General features: G+C 46.3%; 1 protein-coding gene across 2 annotated transcripts in view; it reads right to left on the bottom strand.

Moving 5' to 3' along the window:
• Nucleotides 1–20,278, bottom strand: part of myo5b (myosin VB) — a 389,254-nt gene that overhangs the window by 33,020 nt on the left and 335,956 nt on the right. Inside the window, exons 29-31 of one of the 2 annotated variants that reach the window (XM_072497425.1) lie at nucleotides 10,716–10,813; nucleotides 3,012–3,089; nucleotides 138–336 (exon numbers count right to left, since the gene is read on the bottom strand). In XM_072497425.1, the coding sequence (XP_072353526.1) occupies nucleotides 138–336; nucleotides 3,012–3,089; nucleotides 10,716–10,813 (375 nt within the window). The remainder of the gene's footprint in view (nucleotides 1–137; nucleotides 337–3,011; nucleotides 3,090–10,715; nucleotides 10,814–20,278) is intronic. The other variant, XM_072497424.1, reaches the window with a different exon arrangement.

The raw sequence follows: 20,278 nt of genomic DNA, 5'->3' as shown, positions 1-20,278 counted from the left end.
AAAAGTTACTGAGTAACACTTGTTTAAATTAACACAAAACTAACAGAAATATACTATACTCCAGAGTGTAGTATGGTCTACTTAAATGTAAGTATAAGTCTGAAGGCCACTGCAGGCACCAGGGCTGACACTCTTACCAGATTCTCATTGGTGAGGCGAGTGATCTCCTGTTGCACGTTATATTCAATGCGTGCTTCTGGAGACATCTGTAGTGTCTGTGTGAGGACATGCTGCTGCTTTTCCATCTCCTCCTTCAGACCTTCGATCTGAGCCCGCATTCTTTCCACCTCCTCATCATGTTGCCTGATTTGAGACTGCAACTGTGCCTCCAGAAGCCTGTGACACAATAGCATCAAATTAGAAAACGCCACCTGGAAACATTGGTCCCAAGGGTTTCTTTCTTAAAACACTACCTTTTTTTCTTTATCAGAATAGATAAAGCTTTTGACTCATTATTGTGAGTTTGTGTTACTTAACCTGGGGGAACACCAGTTCTAACTTCACATCTAAGTGCACTAATAATTTACTGTATCACAAGGCGTAGTGGTATTATCACTGGACTTGTAATCCAGGCACCCAGGGTAATGCTCCAGGGAGGTGGGCATGAATCCCACCATGGCAAATGGGAACATTTGAATTCAGTAAAAATCTGGAATTAGAAGTGTAATGATGACCATAAAACCATTGTCAATAGTTTTTTTTTTTTTAAATGACAAATCTCCTTTCGGGAAGGAAAATTTGTCATCCAGATCCACAGCCAAATGGTTGCCTCTTAAATGCCACTACAATGTGAAAGGTTGGGTGATCTGCAGTGATTGATTAGTTTCTATTTTGTTCATTCTTTCATGGGGATGTGGCCAGCATTTATTGTCCTTCCCTGACTGCCCTTGAACTGAGAGGCCTCAGGCTGGGCCATTTCAAAGGGCAGTTAAGTGTCAACCATATTGCTATGGCTCTGGAGTCACATGTAGGTAGAAATGGTATATTTCCTCCCCCAAGGACATTAGTGAACTAGATGAGTTTTTGGAACAATCAATGTTAAGAGTCATTGAATCATAGAATTTACAGTGCAGAATGAGACCATTCAGCCCATCAAGTCTACACCGGCCCTTGAAAGAACACACTACTTAAGTCCATACCTCCACCCTATCCCTGTAACACAGTAACCCCATCTAACATTTGGACACTAATGGGGCAATTTAGTATGGCCAATCCACCTAACCTGCACATCTTTGAACTGTGGGTGGAAACTGGAGCACCTGGTGGAAACCCACGCAGACACATGGAGAAAGTGCCTGAGGCCGGGGTCCCTGGAGCAGAGAGGCATCGGTGCTAACCACTGTGCCACCCCACGGTCACCATTACTAGTTCTATATTCCAGATTTTGTTAACGGAATTTAAATTCCACCAGCTGCTGCGGTGGGATTTGAACTCGTATCGCCAGAACATTAGTCTGGGCCTCTGGATTACTAGTTCAGTGGCATTACCACTACACCACCATCTTCTCATGATCTTCTCAAGGAGCAGACCAGCTGGACAAATAGGACATTTTTCAACCACAGATAAGTTGATTGACCATTTTGATATGCTTCTGCGACATAAAATACAACTAAAATTCACATGTATTTCTCCCTTTCTTTCTCCCTTTACTATCTGACAAGATGACAGGAAAGTGACTTACAGTCATCAGAAACAGAAACCATTAACAATGCTCTTCTTTTTAAGTCATAGGCACTGAAGCAAATTGTAGAACATGTTAGTGATATCCTGGTTGAAATCAACCAAGTATTAGCAGTGGTCTTATTAAATCTGGTTCGACAACAGATGAGACACAGCACTTAGAAACAATATAGGCATCATTAGAGCAGAGAAAGTTGAGAGGAGATTTGCCAGAGGTGTTCAAAACCATTAGGGGCCTCAGAAAAGGGGGTAAAACTGTTCCCATTGGCAGAGTGGTAGAGAACCAGAGAGCACATGGTGACTAACAAGGGAACCAGAGCAACATATGCAGAAAATCTTTTCCACAGCAAGTGGTTAGAACCTAGAATGCACTGCCAGCTTGACAGAGGCCGATTCAATTGTGGTTTTCAAAAAGGAATTAGAAAAGTACTTAAAATAAAATCATTTTCAGGGCTATGTGGAAAGGGCGGGGAGTGGGATTAGCTGGATTGCTCTTGTAGAGAACAGGCATGCTTTTGATAAGCCAAAGAGCTCGTTCTGTTCTCAAAATCTAGAATCCTATGATTCTATTCCTTCATTACACAAGCCATTCAAATCTTACAAATGGCTGTTTTTCAGCCATTATTTTTTTTAAAAAAAGTTAAACCCTCTAGTTAAATAGTAATTAATATTAATTAATTAAAAATCGCTTATTGTCACAAGTAGGCTTCAATGAAGTTACTGTGAAAAGCCCCTAGTCGCCACATTCCGGCGCCTGTTCGGGGAGGCCAGTATGGGAATTGAACCCGCCAGCCCCTCAGTTCCACAGTTGTGTCCACACTACGGTACATTGCCCAAGTGGTCAGTCTTCATGCATGACCCTCGATATTTTTCATCAACAGGTTATCCTACTGTGATAGGCACTGCAAGTGAAACCAATCCTGCTCTTCACCAATATTGCTACATTGCAAACTATCCACTAACGCTTACAGGATAACCAAGTACCACTGTTATTCAATTCAGGTCCGCTTGCTCAGTTCCACACCGTGAAATAACCGTGGCAAATGCAAGTATTATGATCTTTTAAAATATTTCACTATCCCTCAAAACTCCTGTGGGATTAGGAACACCCTGAAGTACTGCACAGTAAATAACCACATGAACATTATCCCTTTTGTTTAGCAGTGCCAAAGCTGAATAGCAAAGGTGAGGTGCAAAGTTTTCCAGACATCCCAAATGCTTTCAAAAATATAATAACCATTTATTTTCATAGCATCAAGCAGAAATCAAATTCTTCCCAACACCCTCACATCTTGCAGATATTTAAAACAAAAGGCAAACAAAGATTTGACCTGGCAACTTCCTTTAGGCCTTGATAAGCCAGGCCTAGCTCGCCATCTTCATTGAGGTATCGCCAGTCCTCAGCCTGGCTGGAAATGAATGAGAGAAGAAAGGAAGCGGGAATAAAAGAGAGAGAAAAGCAAAAGGGTAATTCAGAAAGAACAAAGACAGTAATAACATAGAAAGCAAGAGTTAAATAGAGAACAGGAATAAGTAACAACATTCTTGTGTTTTTCCTTTCTCTCCAAGGGAAGTATAATAACTTGACTTGTTTTCAACATGATCTATGGGTAAGATTCCAGCTTTGAAGATATCTTCCCTTCCGTTTCCTTTCTGCCAAACAGTACTTGCCAATAACATTCTCTCCCATTCTTTTCATGGAGTGCACAGGTGGTGTGAGTGTGCAAAGGGGTTGACTTGTGCATGGCCTGCATTCAAATTTCCAGGTTACTGCCTGGTCATACTGATTAAAGGCAACATTGCTTGCCAATATTTATAGAATTAAAATACAAACGTTAAATTCAGTATTCTGCATCTCTAAGAGAGAACACCATGTGCCGGATTCTCAGTTTGGGAGACTATGGGCTGGATTTTCGGATTCTGGGGCTATGTCCTCACGCTGGCATGGGAACGGTGGCGTTTTAAGTCAGGAAAACTGGTGCAAAACAGCCACCGATTCCCTGTTATGCTGGGGGCTAGCAGGACGGCAGCGTAGATCACCGGGCTCTAGCTGCGGATACACTCCGGAGAATTGCCGCGTCTGTGGCCGCACATGTGCACGGCGGCGGCCGCTCGCGGACCTGGCCCGCGAAATAGTCGCCCCCTTTGGCTGGCTCGCGTGCCCTGGACTGCCCCACCACAGTGCCCCCAGCCCCGAATAATGTCCCCCCCCCTGTCCACGGCTCAGCCCTCCCTGATGTGGTGGCACTGGACTGAGTCAGCAGCCGCCACGCTGAGGTCCCGACGGATGAGACCACACGTGCCCCGCACCGTCGGGAACTCAGCTGGTGGGGGGCGGAGCATCGGGGGGAGGCGGTGCTCAGACAATGGCCTGAGGCCATAAATAGGTGGCGCACCGTACATCGCGAAAGCGCCGGCGCCCCGATTCGGTCGGGAAATGTGATTCTCCGGCCGTTCGCTGAACTCGATTTTGGTGTCAGCGACCAGAGAATCCAGCCCTATGTCCTTCCGCTGGGAGTGAATCGCTTCTGGTTTGCAGTGGTGCTAGGAAAAGCACCAGATGTGATTCCCTCTCCCTAATCATGCAGATTGATACACAGTGGAGAGCTCAAGGGATTCCTCAAGGGAGTTGTTGGCCCAATACGGAGGTCGATGGCAGGCCCCCCTCGCCCCAATACACGAATCCTGCCTCCAAACAACCCCGCCCCCCCAATGACATGTAGGGGCATAGTCTCCATCTCCCTCTCCCCCACCACGGGAATTGCTTGGTCATCTTTCTCCACAGTATGTCTGAGGATTCTCCCCCCCCCGCCCCCCCCCCACCAGAGACACCCTAAAAACTAATCCCCAAACAGAGACCCCCACCCCATACTCAGTCACCCCTGCCTAAAAGCTGAACAGCAGTCCAGGAGAAACAGTAAAAAATAACTGCATTTCATTTATCTGTCCCTTACACCTGCTGCCTCAGACAGAGGGTAAAAAACAGCATCTGTTACTTCATAGAAAGACAAAACCACATCTCAAGGCTCGAAAACCCCAGATCCTTTGATCTGCGAAGCTTCTATTCACTTTCACTTGAGACCACTTGGCCCATCGAGTCTGCATCAAACCCCCAGAAGAGCTCTCCACATAAGTACACTCCTCCATGATATCCCTGTAACGCATCTAATCTGCACATCTTTGAACAGTAAGCAGCAATTTAGCAAGGCCAATCCACCAAACCAGCACATATTTGGACTGTGGGGGGAAACCGGAGCCCCCGGAGGAAACCCATGCTGACATGGGGAGAATATGCAAACTCCACATAGTCACCCAAGGCTGGAATTGAAACCGGGTCCCTGATGCGATAAGGCAGCAATGCTAACCATTGTGCCACCGTACCGCCCCATGGCCTATTGACCATGTCAAAAGCAGTTAAGTGCTTTCTGCTGAGAGAAAGAGGACGTGAAAGCACTTAGACCCTTATGATCATACAACATAAGAGCAGAATTAGGCCACTTGGCCCATCGGGTCTGCTCCGCCATTCAATCATGGATGATATTTTCTCATCCCCATTCTCCTGCCTTCTCCCCATAACCCCTGATCCCCTAATTAATCAAGAACCTATCTATCTCTGTCTGAAAGACACTCAGTGAATTGGCCTCCATAGTCTTCTGCGGCAAAGAGTTCCACAGATTCACCACCCTCTGGGTGAAAAAAATTCCACCTCATCTCTGTTTTAAAGGATCGTCCATTTAATCTGAGATTGTGTCCTCTGGTTCTAGTTTTTCCTACAAGTGGAAACATCCTCTCCACGTCCACTCTATTCAGGCCTCGCAGCATCTTGTACGTTTCAATAAGATCCTCTCTCATCCTTCTAAACTCCAACGAGTACAGACCCAGACCTCAAACATTCCTCATACGACAAGTTCTTCATTCCAGGGATCATTCTTGTGAACCTCCTCTGGACCCTTTCCAAGGCCAGCACATCCTTCCTTAGATACAGGGTCCAAAACTGCTCACAATACACCAAATGGGGTCAGACCAGAGCCTTATACAGCCTCAGAAGTACATCCCTGGTCTTGTATTCTAGCCCTCTTGATATGAATACTAACATTGCATTTGCCTTCTTAACTGCCGACTGAACCTGCACATTAACCTTAAGAGAATCGTGAACAAGGAGTTCCAAGTAACTTTGTGCTTCTGCTTTCCGAAGCATTTCCCATTTAGAAAATAGTCTATGCCTAGATTCTTCCTTCCAAAGTGCATAACCTCACACTTTTCCACATTGTATTTCATTTGCCACTTCATTGCCTACTCTCCTAGCTTGTTCAAGTCCTTCTGCAGCCCCCTTGCTTCCTCAATACCTGTCCCTCTACAAATTTTTGTATCATCTGCAAACTTAGCAACAGTGCCTTCAGTTCCTTCTTCCAGATCATTAATGTATATTGTAAAAGGTTGTGGTCCCAGCACAGACCCCCGAGGCACACCACTAGTCACAGGCTGCCAGCCTGAAAAAGACCCCTTTATCCCCACTCTTTGCCTTCTGCCAGTCAGCCAATCCTCTATCCATGCCAGGATCTTACCCTTAACATCATGGGCTTTCAACTTATTTAACAGTCTCCTTTGCGGCACCTTGTCAAAGGCCATCTGGAAATCTAAATAAATCACGTCCACTGGTTCTCCTTTGTCTAGCCTCCTTGTTACCTCCTCAAAGAACTCTAACAGATTTGTCAGATACGACCTCCCTTTGACAAAGCCGTGCTGACTCAGTCCTATTTTATCATGCACTTCCAAGTGCTTCGCAATCTCATCTTTAATAACAAACTCTGAAACCTTACCAATGACCGATGTCAGGCTAACCAGCCTATAATTTCCCATCTTCTGCCTCCCACCTTTCTTAAACAGAGGTGTTACATTAGCCACCTTCCAAGTCCTCTGGGACCCTTCCTGCCTCCAGTGATTCCTGAAAGATCATCACTAATGCCTCCACAATTTCCTCAGCTATCTGTTTTAGGATCCTGGGGTGTAGTCCATCCGGTCCAGGTGACTTATCCACCTTCAGACCTTTTAGTTTCCCCAGAACCTTCTCCTTAGTGATGGCCACTGCACTCACATCTGCTCCTGATTCTCCTGGAGCTCTGGCATCCCACTGGTGTCTTCCACCGTGAAGACTGATGCAAAGTAACTACTCAGTTCGTCTGCCATTTCTTTGTTTCCTATTATTACTTCTCCAGCCACATTTTCTAGTGGTTCAATGTCTATTTTTGCCTCTCTCTTACCTTTTATATATTGAAAATATCTCTTCCTGTGACAGTCTACTAGGGAACAGGCAATTCTGGATTTGGTGTGTAATGAGGCAGACTTGATTAGGCAACTTCCTTTATATTACTAGCCAGCTTGCACTCGTACTTCATCTTCTCCCCCCTTATTGCTTTTTTAGTTGTCCTCTGCTCGCTTTTAAAGGCTTCCCAATCCTCTGGTTTCCCACTAATCCTCTTTGTACGCATTTTCCTTAGCCTTCATGCTGTCCTTGACATCCCTCGTCAGCCATGGATGCCTTGCCCTCACCTTAGCATGTTTCCTCCTCCTCCTTGTGCCTCCCTAATAACCCCCCCAAAAGTCCTGCCATTGCTGTTCCACTGTCTTCCCTGCTATGCTCCTTCTCCAATCAACTCTGGCCAGCTCCTCCCTCATGTCTTTGTAGTTACCCTTATTTAATTGTAATACCATTACATCTGATTGCAGCTTCTCCCTCTCAAACTGCAGGGTAAATTCTATCATAATGTGGTCACTGCTCCCTAAGGGTTCCTTCACCTTAAGTTCCCTAATCAAGTCTGCCTCATTACACTTCATCAAATCCAGAATTGCCTATTCCCAAGTAGGATCTGTCGCAAGCTGCTCCAAAAAACCATCTCTTCGACATTCCACAAATTCCATTTCTTGGGATCCACTACCAACCTGATTTTCCCAGTCCACCTGCATATTAAAGTCCCCCATGATTATTGCAATATTGCCTTTTTCCTTTTCTATCTCCTGATTTATTTTCTGCCCCACATCCTGACTACTGCTAGGGGCCTGTACATAGCTCCCATCAGGGTCTTTTTACCTTTGCGATTCCTCAACTCTAGCCACAGAGATTCTATGCCTTCTGATCCTATATCGCTCCTTGTTATCGATTTAACTTCATTCCTTACTAACAATGTAACCCCACCCCCTTTGCCCATCTGCCTGTCCTTTCGATAGGACATATATCCTTGGATATTTAGATCCCAGCCCTGATCCCCTTGCAGCCATGTTTCTGTGATGCCCACAACATCGTACCGGCCAATTTCAATGTGCACGACAAGCTCAATTACCTTGTTCCGTGTACTGCGTGCATTTAGGTACAACACCCTCAATCCTGCATTGGCCACCTCCATTTTCACACTCTCCTCAGTCACTGTACCCTGCACTGTGGCCCTTTTTGATTTTTGACTTTGGCTTCTCTGCCTTACACTTTCCCCCTTACTGCTTTTTGTTTCTGGCCCCATTTTACTTCCCTCTGACTTTCTACATTGGATCCCATCCCCCTGCCACATTAGTTTAAACCCTCCCCAACAGCGCTAGCAAACACCCCACCTAGGACATTGGTTTCAGTCCTGCCCAGGTGCAGACCATCTGGTTTGAACTGGTCCCACCTCCCCCAGAACCGGTTCCAATGCCCCAGGAATTTGAATCCCTCCTTCTTGCACCATCTTCTGAGCCATGCATTCATCCTATCTATCCTCACATTCCTACTCTGACTAGCTTGTGGCACTGGTAGCAATCCTGAGATTACTACCTAGGTTATTACCACTTAACTCCTTGATGATTCTGAGATGAGGGGGTTTCTGATATGGAGGGGGATCTTTGATGGGGGTGTCTGATTTGGGGTGGGGGGGGGGGTGGGAAGTCTGATAGAGGTAGTCTGATGGGATAGTGGGGTGGGCAGGATGTGTATTGTCGGGGGGCCCCTCCGATGGACTTTGGGGACACTTACGTTAAATACTAATCCCCTTGGCCCACTGCAAGGTCCACTGCGTCAGCCATGTGGGCAAATACTTGCACCAAATCTACGCCGTGTGAATAAGAACATAAGAACTAGGAACAGGAGTAGGCCATCCGGCCCCTCGAACTGCTCTGCCATTCAATAAGATCATGGCTGATATTTTATTGACTCAGCTCCACTTACCTACCCGCTCACCATAGCCTTTTATTTCTTTGCTGTTCAAAAATCTATCTACCTTTGCTTTAAAAACATTTAACGAGGTAGCCTCAACTGCTTCATTTGGCAGGGAATTCCACAGTATTACAACCCTTTGGGTGAACAAGTTCCTCCTCAACTCGGTCTTAAATCTGCTCCCCCTTATTTTGAGGCTATGCCCCCTAGAGATCTAGTTTCAGCCACCAGTGGAAACCACCTCCCTGCTTCTATCTTAACTATTCCCTTCATAATTGTATATGTTTCTATCAGTTCCCCCCTCATTCTTCTGAATTCCAATGAGTATAGTCCCAGTCTACTCAGTCTCTCCTCATAAGCCAATCCTCTCAACTCCGGAATCAACCTCGTGAATCTCCTCCGCACCCCCACAAGTGCCAGTACATCCTCTCTCAAGTAAGGAGACCAAAACAGTACTCCAGGTGTGGCCTCACCAGCACCCTATACAGCTGCAACATAACATCTCAGTTTTTAAACTCCATCCTTCTAGCAATGAAGTACAAAATAGGAGCTGGTTTAGCACAGGGCTAAATCGCTGGCTTTGAAAGCAGACTAAGGCAGGCCAGCAGCACAGTTCAATTCCCGTACCAGCCTCCCCGAACAGGCGCCGGAATGTGGCCACTAGGGGCTTTTCACAGTAACTTCATTTGAAGCCTACTTGTGAAAATAAGCAATTTTCATTTCCATTCCATTTGCCTTCTTAATTACCTGCTGCGCCTGCACACCAACTTTTTACAATTCATGCACAAGGACACCCAGGTTCCTCTGCACAGCAATACGCTGCAATTTTTTACCATTTAAATAGCAGTCCATTTTGCTGTTATTCCTCCCAAAATGGATGACCGCACATTTACCAACATTGTACTCCATCTGCCAGACCCTTGCCCACTCAGTTAAACTATCTATATCCCTCTGCAATCTTTCAGTGTTCTCTGCACACTTTACAGTACCACTCATCTTAGTGTCATCTGCAAACATTGACAGATTACACTTGGTCTCCAGCTCCAGATCATCTATGTAAATTGTAAACAATTGCAGTCCCAACACTAATCCCTGAGGCACACCACTAGCCACTGATCGCCAACCAGAACAACACCCATTTATCCCCACTCTTTTCTTTCTGTTAGTTAACCAATCCTCTATCCAACCTGGCCGAGAGGGCCAGAGCATCACGGATGCGTGGACACTCCAGTGTCCAGCCCATTAACAGGATGCAAATGGGTTCAAATGATCCATTGACAACCCATCGCCGGCTGGGGCAGGAACCTTGATGCCGCCCCCAGCAGGAGACCGGAGCATCTCATCGGGATTGGCGGGGAGGGGGGGGTCTGCTAATAATATTTAAAGTTTAAATTTTAAATGAGATTCACACTCTTTGTGGGCACAAATCTCAGAACCTCGTGGGCAAGGGGCGAAGAAAATCGGAACCCCAATCTCTCCGGTGAGAACCATGTTTCCCGATTCTCATCCTCGCCGTCAGTCCCATGGGTGACGAGGCTCAAGATTCCACCTATAAATCTAGGAACTGCTTCCAATTCCTGAAATCCAATTCACTTACGAATTCTCACAGCAGTAAAGAGAACTAACATCGTCCCATCAGCCCGAACTCTGTTCACACTGGAGTACAACATGTATTGTGCAAACACCAGTATATTATACTGGTCAGACGTCTGTGAGACACCAGGTCCAGATCAAATTACTTCACCTGGTTCCTGTCGTTTTAAAGTAGAAAACTTGTGGAGATGTGATTTACAATGGGAAATCAATAGCGTAGAGACAGGGCGATGGTGTATAGATCAAAGAAACACCAACTTACCTGTTGGTCTCGCATATACCATTGTAAGCCTCAATGACATCATCTTTCTCGGTATTTTCATTACTATTTATCCACTTGTATTCCTCAGTCACATTGTCCTGCAATGGGAGAAATAAATGACTTTATTTGATGTGACCAAACTCAGTGAAATGATCCAAACATGCAGAAACGTGGGCTCAGTTTGGCATACAAGAGAAAAAAAATCTATAGACAAAACAAGGCCACAGTTAGCAGACCATGGGCAAGATTTATTTGCGAGCTTTAAGATCCCACTGACAGGCTCAAACGGGGGTCAGAAGCCCGCACCGAGTGGGAAACAGGCACTTGCCTGTGATTTGCTCCTTAAAAGCCAGAGAGGGAGCTCACCGTCCAATTAAGGAAGGTGGGCAAGCTCTCAAAGCTAAAGTGCCGAGAGCTGAACTTCGAGCTGGAAAGCAGCAGCCGCATCTGGGGAGGGGCTGGTCTACCGGTATGTCACCAGACATGGCTGGTGGAGTTTAAATTCAATTAAAATCCATGCAAGGAATTGTAGCAAAAAACATGAAATTAAAGAGTCTTTAGCCAAAGACATAAAACATCCTGAATGAGATAGATGAACTAGCAGCAGAAAGAGAGATAAATGGTTTAGATCTCGTCACCATTACAGCGACTGATATCGTGACCAGTGGCAGCCTTCTGTCTCATAAGACAATGATTTGCACCAGATGTAACTTTGAGTATCGTATTGCATCTTTGACTTTGTCTATATATATATATATATATATTATATATATATATATGTTTCTGGAACCCACCTCTTCATTCACCTGAGGAAGGAGCAGTGCTCCGAAAGCTAGTGATTTGAAACAAACCTGTTGGACTTTAACCTGGTGCTGTAAGACTTCTTGCTGTGCTCAAATGCTGAAGCAGTCCATGTACATAATGTAGCAAGACCTGTGACAAGTAACAGACACACAAGTGCCAGGCAATGACCATCTCAAACAAGAAAGAATTTAACCATCTCCCCTTGACATTCAATGGCATTAGTATTGCCGATTCTCCCACTATCAACATCCTGGAGGTTTATCATTGACCAGGAATGCAACTGAACTAGCCATATAAATACTGGCTACAAGAGCAGGTCAGGGGCTGGGAATTAAGTGGTGAGGAACTCACCTCCTGACTTGCCAAAGCCTGTCTACCATCTACAAGGATGCCTGCATGAGTGTAGCTACAAGAACGCTCCAGAAGCTTTACACCAATCAGGACAAACAGGAAAAAGCAGTCTGCTTGATTGGCACCCCATCCACCACCATTAAATGTAGTCCCGCCACTATTGATGCACTGGTGGCAGCAGTATGCACTATCTATAAGATGCACTACAGCACTCACCACAGCTTCTCTCACAGTATCTTCCAAACCCATGATCTCTATTACCTAGAAGGACAAGGGCAGCAAATGCATACTAATGTCACCACCTGAAAGTTCCCCTCCAAGTCACACACCATCCGGAATTGGAACTAAATCGATCTTCTTTTACTGTCGCTGGGTCAAAACCCTGGAACTTCCTTCCTAATAGCACATGGGTACCCACACCACATGGACTGCAATGGTTCAGGAAGGCTACTCACTGTCACCTTATCAAGGGCAATTAAAGATGGACAGTAACTGCCAACCTAGCCAGTGATGCTAATGAAAGAATAAATGAAAATAAATAAATATTCCAGGATACACAATATTTCAGAAAGACAGACAGGATGGTCAAAGGAGAAGGGTAGCCCTAATGTTGAAGGATGGCAAATGCATTACTGAGGCCGCAGAAGATTGCGAGGTAGAATCAGAATGGGTGGAGATGAGGAATAGCAAGATTCAGAAAGCGACTCCTCAGAAACTGAAGCAGTCCATGTCCAAATGCAGCATGACTTGGACAATAGTCCCACTTGGTCTGACAAGTGGCAAGTAACAGTTGCACACAAGGCAATGACCATTTCGAATAAGAGAGAATCTAACTGTAATTATCCCGCACCGGATTTATGTTGTCGACTGATTATCTTCCCCATGGCCCTCGCGGAGTATGAGCTCCCTTGCGAGGGGCGGGGTACTCAATTAACCGTTGCATAAAAGGTCGGCTAGTATGATAGCGGTCAGATAAGATACCCAGTAGGGATTTACTGGATAATGTACATATCATTATTGTAAATAAATCTAAGTTCTTTATTTTACTCGGTGTGGACTCCCCGTATGCTTGTTAAACTGGCGATGAGGAGTAACTGGTTTGCTGTTAACGCTGCGACCTACTCGTCTGAGCCACCTCCCTGATTTTTCTGGAGCCAGGTTGGAGCCAATTATTTCGCCATGCCTCTGTTTGGGTGATTAGACACATTTGACTCGTGTTGAAGACTAGAACCAGCACGTAAATAGGATGCGTTATTTCTTCTGGGCTAACATCATCACAGAGAACGGGCGCCAAGCGGTTATACTGTTGACAGTCTGCAGAGTGCACCCGTTAGGGGTGATCCAGAGTCTCACATACCAGGTGGCGCCAGATATGCAATCGTTCAACCAACTCGTGGCACCTGTGGCACAGTATTTTAACCCGGCCCCACCAATAGTCGTTCAAAGATACTGGGCTGGATTCTCTATTTCAGCAGCTATGTGCCGGCACCAGCGCAGCATGTGTGGTCTTTTTCGAGAAAAAAATCCGGCTCCTGTTCGGAGCATCTTTGGCATGTGCAGTCCTCCAGCGCGTCATGGAGGACATCCTGCGCGGATTACCATGCATTGCGGTTTACTTAGACGACGTGCTAGTCACACGGACCAGGAACATTTGTAGAATCTCAGATTATGGGAGTGGAGCAAGGCCCAGGATGAGGTTGTCCGCTTCGGGGGTGCTGACGCATTTTGACCCTTCAAAACTATCATTGGTCACATCAGCATATGGGATTAGAGCAATCCTGTCTCCTCGGATGAGCGATCGCCATGAATCAACGATTGCCTTTGCCTCACAGACGTCGGTTGCGGCTAAAAGTATGCTCAAATCGAAAAAGAGGGCCTGGCGTTCGTATCTGATGTAAAGCGGATTCATCAGTACATAATTAGTGATGGGTGATAAATGGTGACCTAGCCAGTGACACCCATATCGCACAAATGAATTATAAAATGTTCTAGGACCCCTAACAACAGTTATACAATTGGACAGAGCATCTAACTAGAAACTGTTTAAATACATAACAAATGCAATGTAATCATTGTGAGGGACATCAATCTTGAAGGATCAGTCAAATTGGCAAGGGTGACATGAACTTGTCGAATATGCTTATGAGATTTTATGGAGCAATACGTTATGGAACCAACTAGGGACAAAGCTATTTTAGGCTTAGTATTGCATAATGAGGCTGGATTAATTATAATCATTATTAGTGTCACAAGTTGGCTTACATTAACACTGCAATGAAGTTACTGTGAAAATCCCCTAGTCGCCACACTCCGGCACCTGTTCGGGTACACAGAGGGAGAATTTAGAATGTCCAATTCACCCAACAGCACGTCTTTCGGGACTTGTGGGAGGAAACCAGAGCGCCCGGAGGAAACCCACGCAGACACGGGGAGAACGTGCAGACTCCAAGCCAGGAATTAAACCTGGGTCCCTGGCGCTGTGAGGCAACAGTGCTAACCACTGTTCTACTGTGCCGCCCTTTATTAGTAACTAATAATCTTGAAAGAGACCCAGTCCAATCACAAACAAGGAACTTAAAATTAAACAAAGCCAATTACATAGGTAGGAGTGGAGAACTGGTTCAGGCTGAATGTGCAAATAGACATTTGAAAGGTATGGCTCTAAATAAACAGTGAGAGATATTTAAAGAAGCAATTCTAGATGTTCAACTAAAATGACATAGGCCCATAGCTTCCTGGTTCCCCAGTGTCACACCAAGGAGGTTCCCACGTAAGGGTTTAATCTGGCAACAGCCCTGAAGTGCTAACTTCCCTGGACAATTGCGCTGGGCTGGGAACTGTCTGACAGAAGCGATTTAAACCGCTAACTTCAGATGGTCCTGCCAGTTTTACCCTGATAGTTACTCTGAAAGAGTTAGAAGAAAATCAGTTCTAATTCCAGAGTGTCTTTAAGACAGAGATAGATAGATTCTTGATTAATGAGGGGACTAGGGGTTATGGGGAGAAGGCAGGAGAATGCGGATGAGAAAAATATCAGCCATAGTTGAATGGCGGAGCAGACTCGATGGGCCAAGTGGCTTATTTATGCTCCTATGCTTTATGGTATTATGGTCTAATTATCCAGAACCAGCCTCGCATAGGACACCCCCCACACACAACACCCCAGCTGATTTCCAACTGCCCCACCCTCCCCAGTCTGACCTGATGAAGCCACCCTCTTTCACCCACCCCCGATCCCGGACTGACCCCTCCTGCTTCCTGGTTTGACTCAACCATTTCTGGTGCGACTCAACCAGATACGTCCTCTAGTCTGATCCCCCACCCCTATGGTGCTTCCCCACCAGAGAGCCCCCTTTCAGTCTGACCCCCCTCCCCCCCACCCCCCCCCCCCCGCCAACATTCCTGATCTAATATCGACCCTCCCTGTCCAACCCCTTTCCCCCCCTCCAGTTAGACACGTTACTCTTTCCCCCCCTGTCATAACCCCCACGAGGACCACCCAATCGATCTCCCCTTGGGGCTCATGAAGTACGAGCTCCCTTGCTGAGGGGACTTGGACTGTTGCTTATTTGCTGCATTTCCTCGCTGTGAATAGGAAATAAACTACCTTTGACTCACCTTTTCGGGGTTCCTCGTCAATTACAATATTGGCGATGTGGATAAAATGGAACCACAGGTGGCGCTGCTGGACACCCAGACCATGACTGCATCTCAACACAGAGGAGCAAGTTGAACAAATGCCGCTCTTCAATAGAATGCTTTAGGCATGAGTGTGGAAGACTAGGCTCGATATGTGGAGCACATGTGCTATTTTCTCAGGGCGAATGCTATTACTGGGGAGGGCTGCCAGAGGGGATTCTTTTGACCGCCTGTGGGTCCCCGATGAAGTGATGGTGCTCGTAAGAAACCACTATGAGCCCCAAGTCATCGGTCACTGCCCAAAAGATACCAATTCAATACGGCCATCCCTACCAGAGATGCTGCAAGATCATCTTGTGTGCCGAGTTAACAAAATGGTGACGCGGTGGAAATTGCTGACCGAACCATCTTTGGACCTAAAAAAGGCCATCGAGTTCTCCCTCGCATGGCAGAGCATGGAGGAGTCCAGGAGTTTCAGGGTACATCAGAAATGGAGAGGAATAGCGTCAGACGAGTGGTGCCCTTAACAACAGAACCTCTGAGATGCACCCCTTGCCTGAACACCATCGGGGTCGGGTCCATTAGCGGAGGGCCATTGCAGCCAGGCGAGACTTCTCCCCTGCACCAGTGGAGGAGGACTTAGAGATGTGCAGCACCTGTAGCCGGAGAAACTGCAGGGACCAGCATTGCCAGGTCAGCCAACAAGCGCGTCGCCCTGGTTGTGAGAAGCCCGACCTAGAGGCAGGACCCTCCATCTGGAGCAACCCAATAATGATGAGTGCATGCAGTTGTATTGCATCGCTGCGCATTGCCCCATCAAAGTCACCATTCAAGTGAATGGCCAACCACTCATAATGGAACTGGACGCAAGGGCTATTGTCTCAGTGATAGGATCGCAGATCTTTGAAAAGATCAGGATAGAAATCCAGCGTTTGAACTTGCGGGACACTGGGGCGAGGTTGGCAATCTACACAGGGGAACCACTAGCCATCACGGGTACAACAATGATCCCAGTTGCCAACGGACAGCAGTCCATCGGGTTGCCCTTGATAATAGTACGGGATTCTGGCACGTGTCTGCTGGGCGTGATCGGCTGCAGAGACTCCATTTGGATTGGCAGCGGATTATAAGAAGTCCTGGGAAAGTACTGGACGTTTTCCACAAGGACTTCAGGCCCCGCCCAGTTCCCTACATATTACTGATAAAGATAGAGGATGAGCTCAACTGCTTGGAAAGCCTACGAACCATCCGGATGGTACAATTTGCAGATTGGGACGTGCCTGTAGACCCGGTACTGAAAACGTCTGCCTGTGTGGGGATTACAAGCTAACAATGAACAAAGCCTTTCATTTGGACTGTTACGCAATGCAGAGTATTGAAGTCCTCTACGCAAAGCATGCTGGAGGACACTTTTTTCTAAACTCGACAGGAGTCATACAATCCAGAGCAAGACACGGCTACCAGAAAATTTGTTACCATTATACCCACAGAGGCCTCTACGAGTATACAAGTTGCCATTCGCGGTGTCATCAGCTTGCGCTGTTTTGCGCTGTTCCCGTACCAGCCTCCCCGAACAGGTGCCGGAATGTGGTGACTAGGGGCTTTTCACAGTAACTTCATTGAAGCCTACTTGTGACAATAAGCGATTATTATTATTTTCCAGAGACATGAAGAACATTCTCCAAGGACTACCGTGAGTGACAGTTTACTTGAATAACATCCTGGTCACAGGAGCCACCGAACAGGAGTACCTGAGGAACTTGGAAGAAGTCCTTCGCTGATTTTCCGAGACAGGAGTCTGCCTTAAAAGCCGAAAATTATTTTTTTATGCAAAAGAGACAACATACCTAGGATACCGTGTCAATCGAGCAATCGAACAACCCCCAGACCTGCGAATTGCAGTCGTTCTTAGGACTCATGAATTATGACGGGAATTGCATCCCTAACTTGGTGACTATCATCACGCTACTGCTTGCACTATTGATAAAGCATGGAGTGGGCCTGGAGAGCGTTGCAAGAAGAAGTCTTCGCCAAGGTGAATGAGCGACTGTTGTCATCAGGGTGTTGGCCCACTATAACCCCTCAAAGCCCCTTGTGTTGCCCGCCCATACAGAATCTTGGCGGTGTTATCCCACCACATAGACGACGGAACTGAGAGACTACGCAGCACGGACTTTGGCCGCAGTGGAACGCAACTATGCTCAGATTGAGAATCAAGGGCTGGATGTCGTTTTTGGGGTGAAGGAATTCCACCAGTATGTATATGGGTGTCGTTTCACCATCATAACGGACCACAAGCCATTGCTCGTATTTTTAAGAAGAGGACAAGGCGATTCTGCCATCTGCCCAGAAACAGCGCTGGGCCCTATTGTTACCGACGTACAATTAAGTCTTTGAGCATTGCCCAGGCATGCAGATCGTAAACGCGGGTATTCTGAACCGGCTCCCTTTCCGACACGACCCACCCCCCCGCCCATCATCACCATCTACACCCAGGACTGAGGAGGTCATATCGACCTTTAATGCAATTAAAGGCAATGAAATAAAACTCCAGAATGTTCATCCAATCCCATTTTTTAACGGTGAATATTGGTTTGCCCCCCCCAACAGTGAAGAATAATCCTACCCTGTGCAGAATTTGTTCATCTCAGTTCACACATATCCATAGAATCTCCAAGCCTGTTCACAATCAGATCTTTCTTCCAAGAATGAATTGACCCAGCCATGGCTGACATATTTTATACATATTCTACCATAGCTCAGTTAGAGAAACAGAGAATGGGATTGGGGTAATTCCTCAACCCTAGTTTCACTTGGAAATTGGTTAAATTTTAAACCTGTCTCGCTTGAGTTCTGTGCTCACATGGGAACAATTAGGAAGTTTTAGTTCCAATTCTAACCATGTCAAAACGACAGTCACTTCAAGTTTTATCTACTGTCATATTGTATTCGGTCCAATTACACAAGCAGAAATGTGGGATCCATTTGGAATGCAAGAAAGCATGGAATGTAAAAATACTATTGGTACATTAGTAAAAGGATGCAGAGGCATTAGAAATGTTGCAAACAAATTTACAAGGATTAACCTGAAAGTTAAGACTGGGGCCTTTTCCCCTGGAAAAGAAAAGAGCTCTTCATAATTATGTCCTGGTTTGATTAGGGTAGATGGAGATGAGTGGCTACCAATTATACCAGGACAAAATGCAATCAAAAATACTTAACTTGAGGTTGGCTAAAGTCAATGAGTTGAAAGGGATTGGGCCCAAGTGGATTTGAATCAAAAGTTGGTGAGCAAAACTGTAGCTGGACATTAAAATCCAGCGAAACTAATTATCCCAAAACATCTACAGGCTTTTAAAAAAAAAAGGAATGCTAGCTTCTTTTGTGAGGTCACTGACACATTTCTTCGAGGGCAGGGTATCCAAAGTTACAACATCCTGCTTGACTGACGATACTAAAGTTATATGGAAAAAGGAGGCTTATGATAATTGTAGAGTAAATACCTTAGAGAATGAAGCAGAACATTGAAAGCAGAGAGAATAGACTAAATGCTAACATAAACCTGTTAAAGTCAAATCATGCTTGATAACTTGATCAAGTCCTTTGGTGAAGTCACAAAGAGGGCTGAATGTATTGTGGTTTTGTGACTCCTCAGATAATGAAGCAGTCCATGTCCAAATGCAGCAAGACCTGGACAGTATCCAGGCTTGGGCTGACAAGTGGCAAGTTACATTTGCGCATCACAAGTGCCAGGCAATGACCTTCTCCTACAAGGGAGGGTCTAACCATCACCCCTTGACATTCAATGGCATTACCATCTTTGTGGGCAGCACGGTAGCACAAGTGGATAGCACTGTGGCTTCACAGCGTCAGGGTCCCAGGTTCGATTCCCCGCTGGTTCACTGTCTGTGCGGAGTTTGCACCTTCTCCCCGTGTTTGCGTGGGTTTTCTCCGGGTGCTCCGGTTTCCTCCCACAGTCCAAAGGCATGCATGTTAGGTGGATTGGCCATGATAAATTGCCCTTAGTGACCAAAAAAGGTTAGGATGGGTTATTGGGTTACGGGGATAGTGTGGAATCGAGGGCTTAAGTGGGTCGGTGCAGACTCAATGGTCCGAATGGCCTCCTTCTGCACTGTATGTTCTATGTTCATTGTTGAATCCCCCACAATCAACATCTGCAACAACCGGTTCGCACTGGTGAGGATAGATGCCACATTTAGGACATGGAGTGAGGATAGAGGGACACTGAGAGTAAAGGACATGTACGTGGACGACAGCCTGGCGACCCTGGGGGAACTTACAGAGAGGGTCCAACTCCCGAAAGGGAATGAGCTTAGGTACCTGCAGCTACATGACTTTCTCAGCAAGGGGACAAAACCGTTGCCCCAGAGACCTGGACACACATTTCTGGGCTTAATGATAGGGCTGGACTGGTTTAGAGACAACAAGTGTTGCAAAATCTATATGGCGTTTGGAAAAGTCAGGACCGCAGTAAACGAGATCAGACGGAGATGGGGTGAGGAAATGGGCATGGGGCTAGGGGGAGGACTCTGGATCAAGGTGCTGCACAGTCAATTCCACCTCCTCCAGCGCCGGACTGAGCCTGATGCAGCTCAAGATAGTGCAGAGAGCGCACCTTACCAAAGCACGCATGAGTGGGTTCTTCCCGGAGGAGGAGGACAAATGCGAGCACTATCAGGGGGGCCCGGCCAACCACACCCACAAGTTCTGATCCTGCCCCAGATTCTGGGCCTTCTTCGACGCTATGT

This window comes from Scyliorhinus torazame, chromosome 3, assembly GCF_047496885.1.
Source record: "Scyliorhinus torazame isolate Kashiwa2021f chromosome 3, sScyTor2.1, whole genome shotgun sequence".
NCBI lineage: Eukaryota > Metazoa > Chordata > Chondrichthyes > Carcharhiniformes > Scyliorhinidae > Scyliorhinus > Scyliorhinus torazame.
Note: the sequence above shows the minus strand (reverse complement) of the source record. Positions and strands in the feature narration are given on the sequence as shown.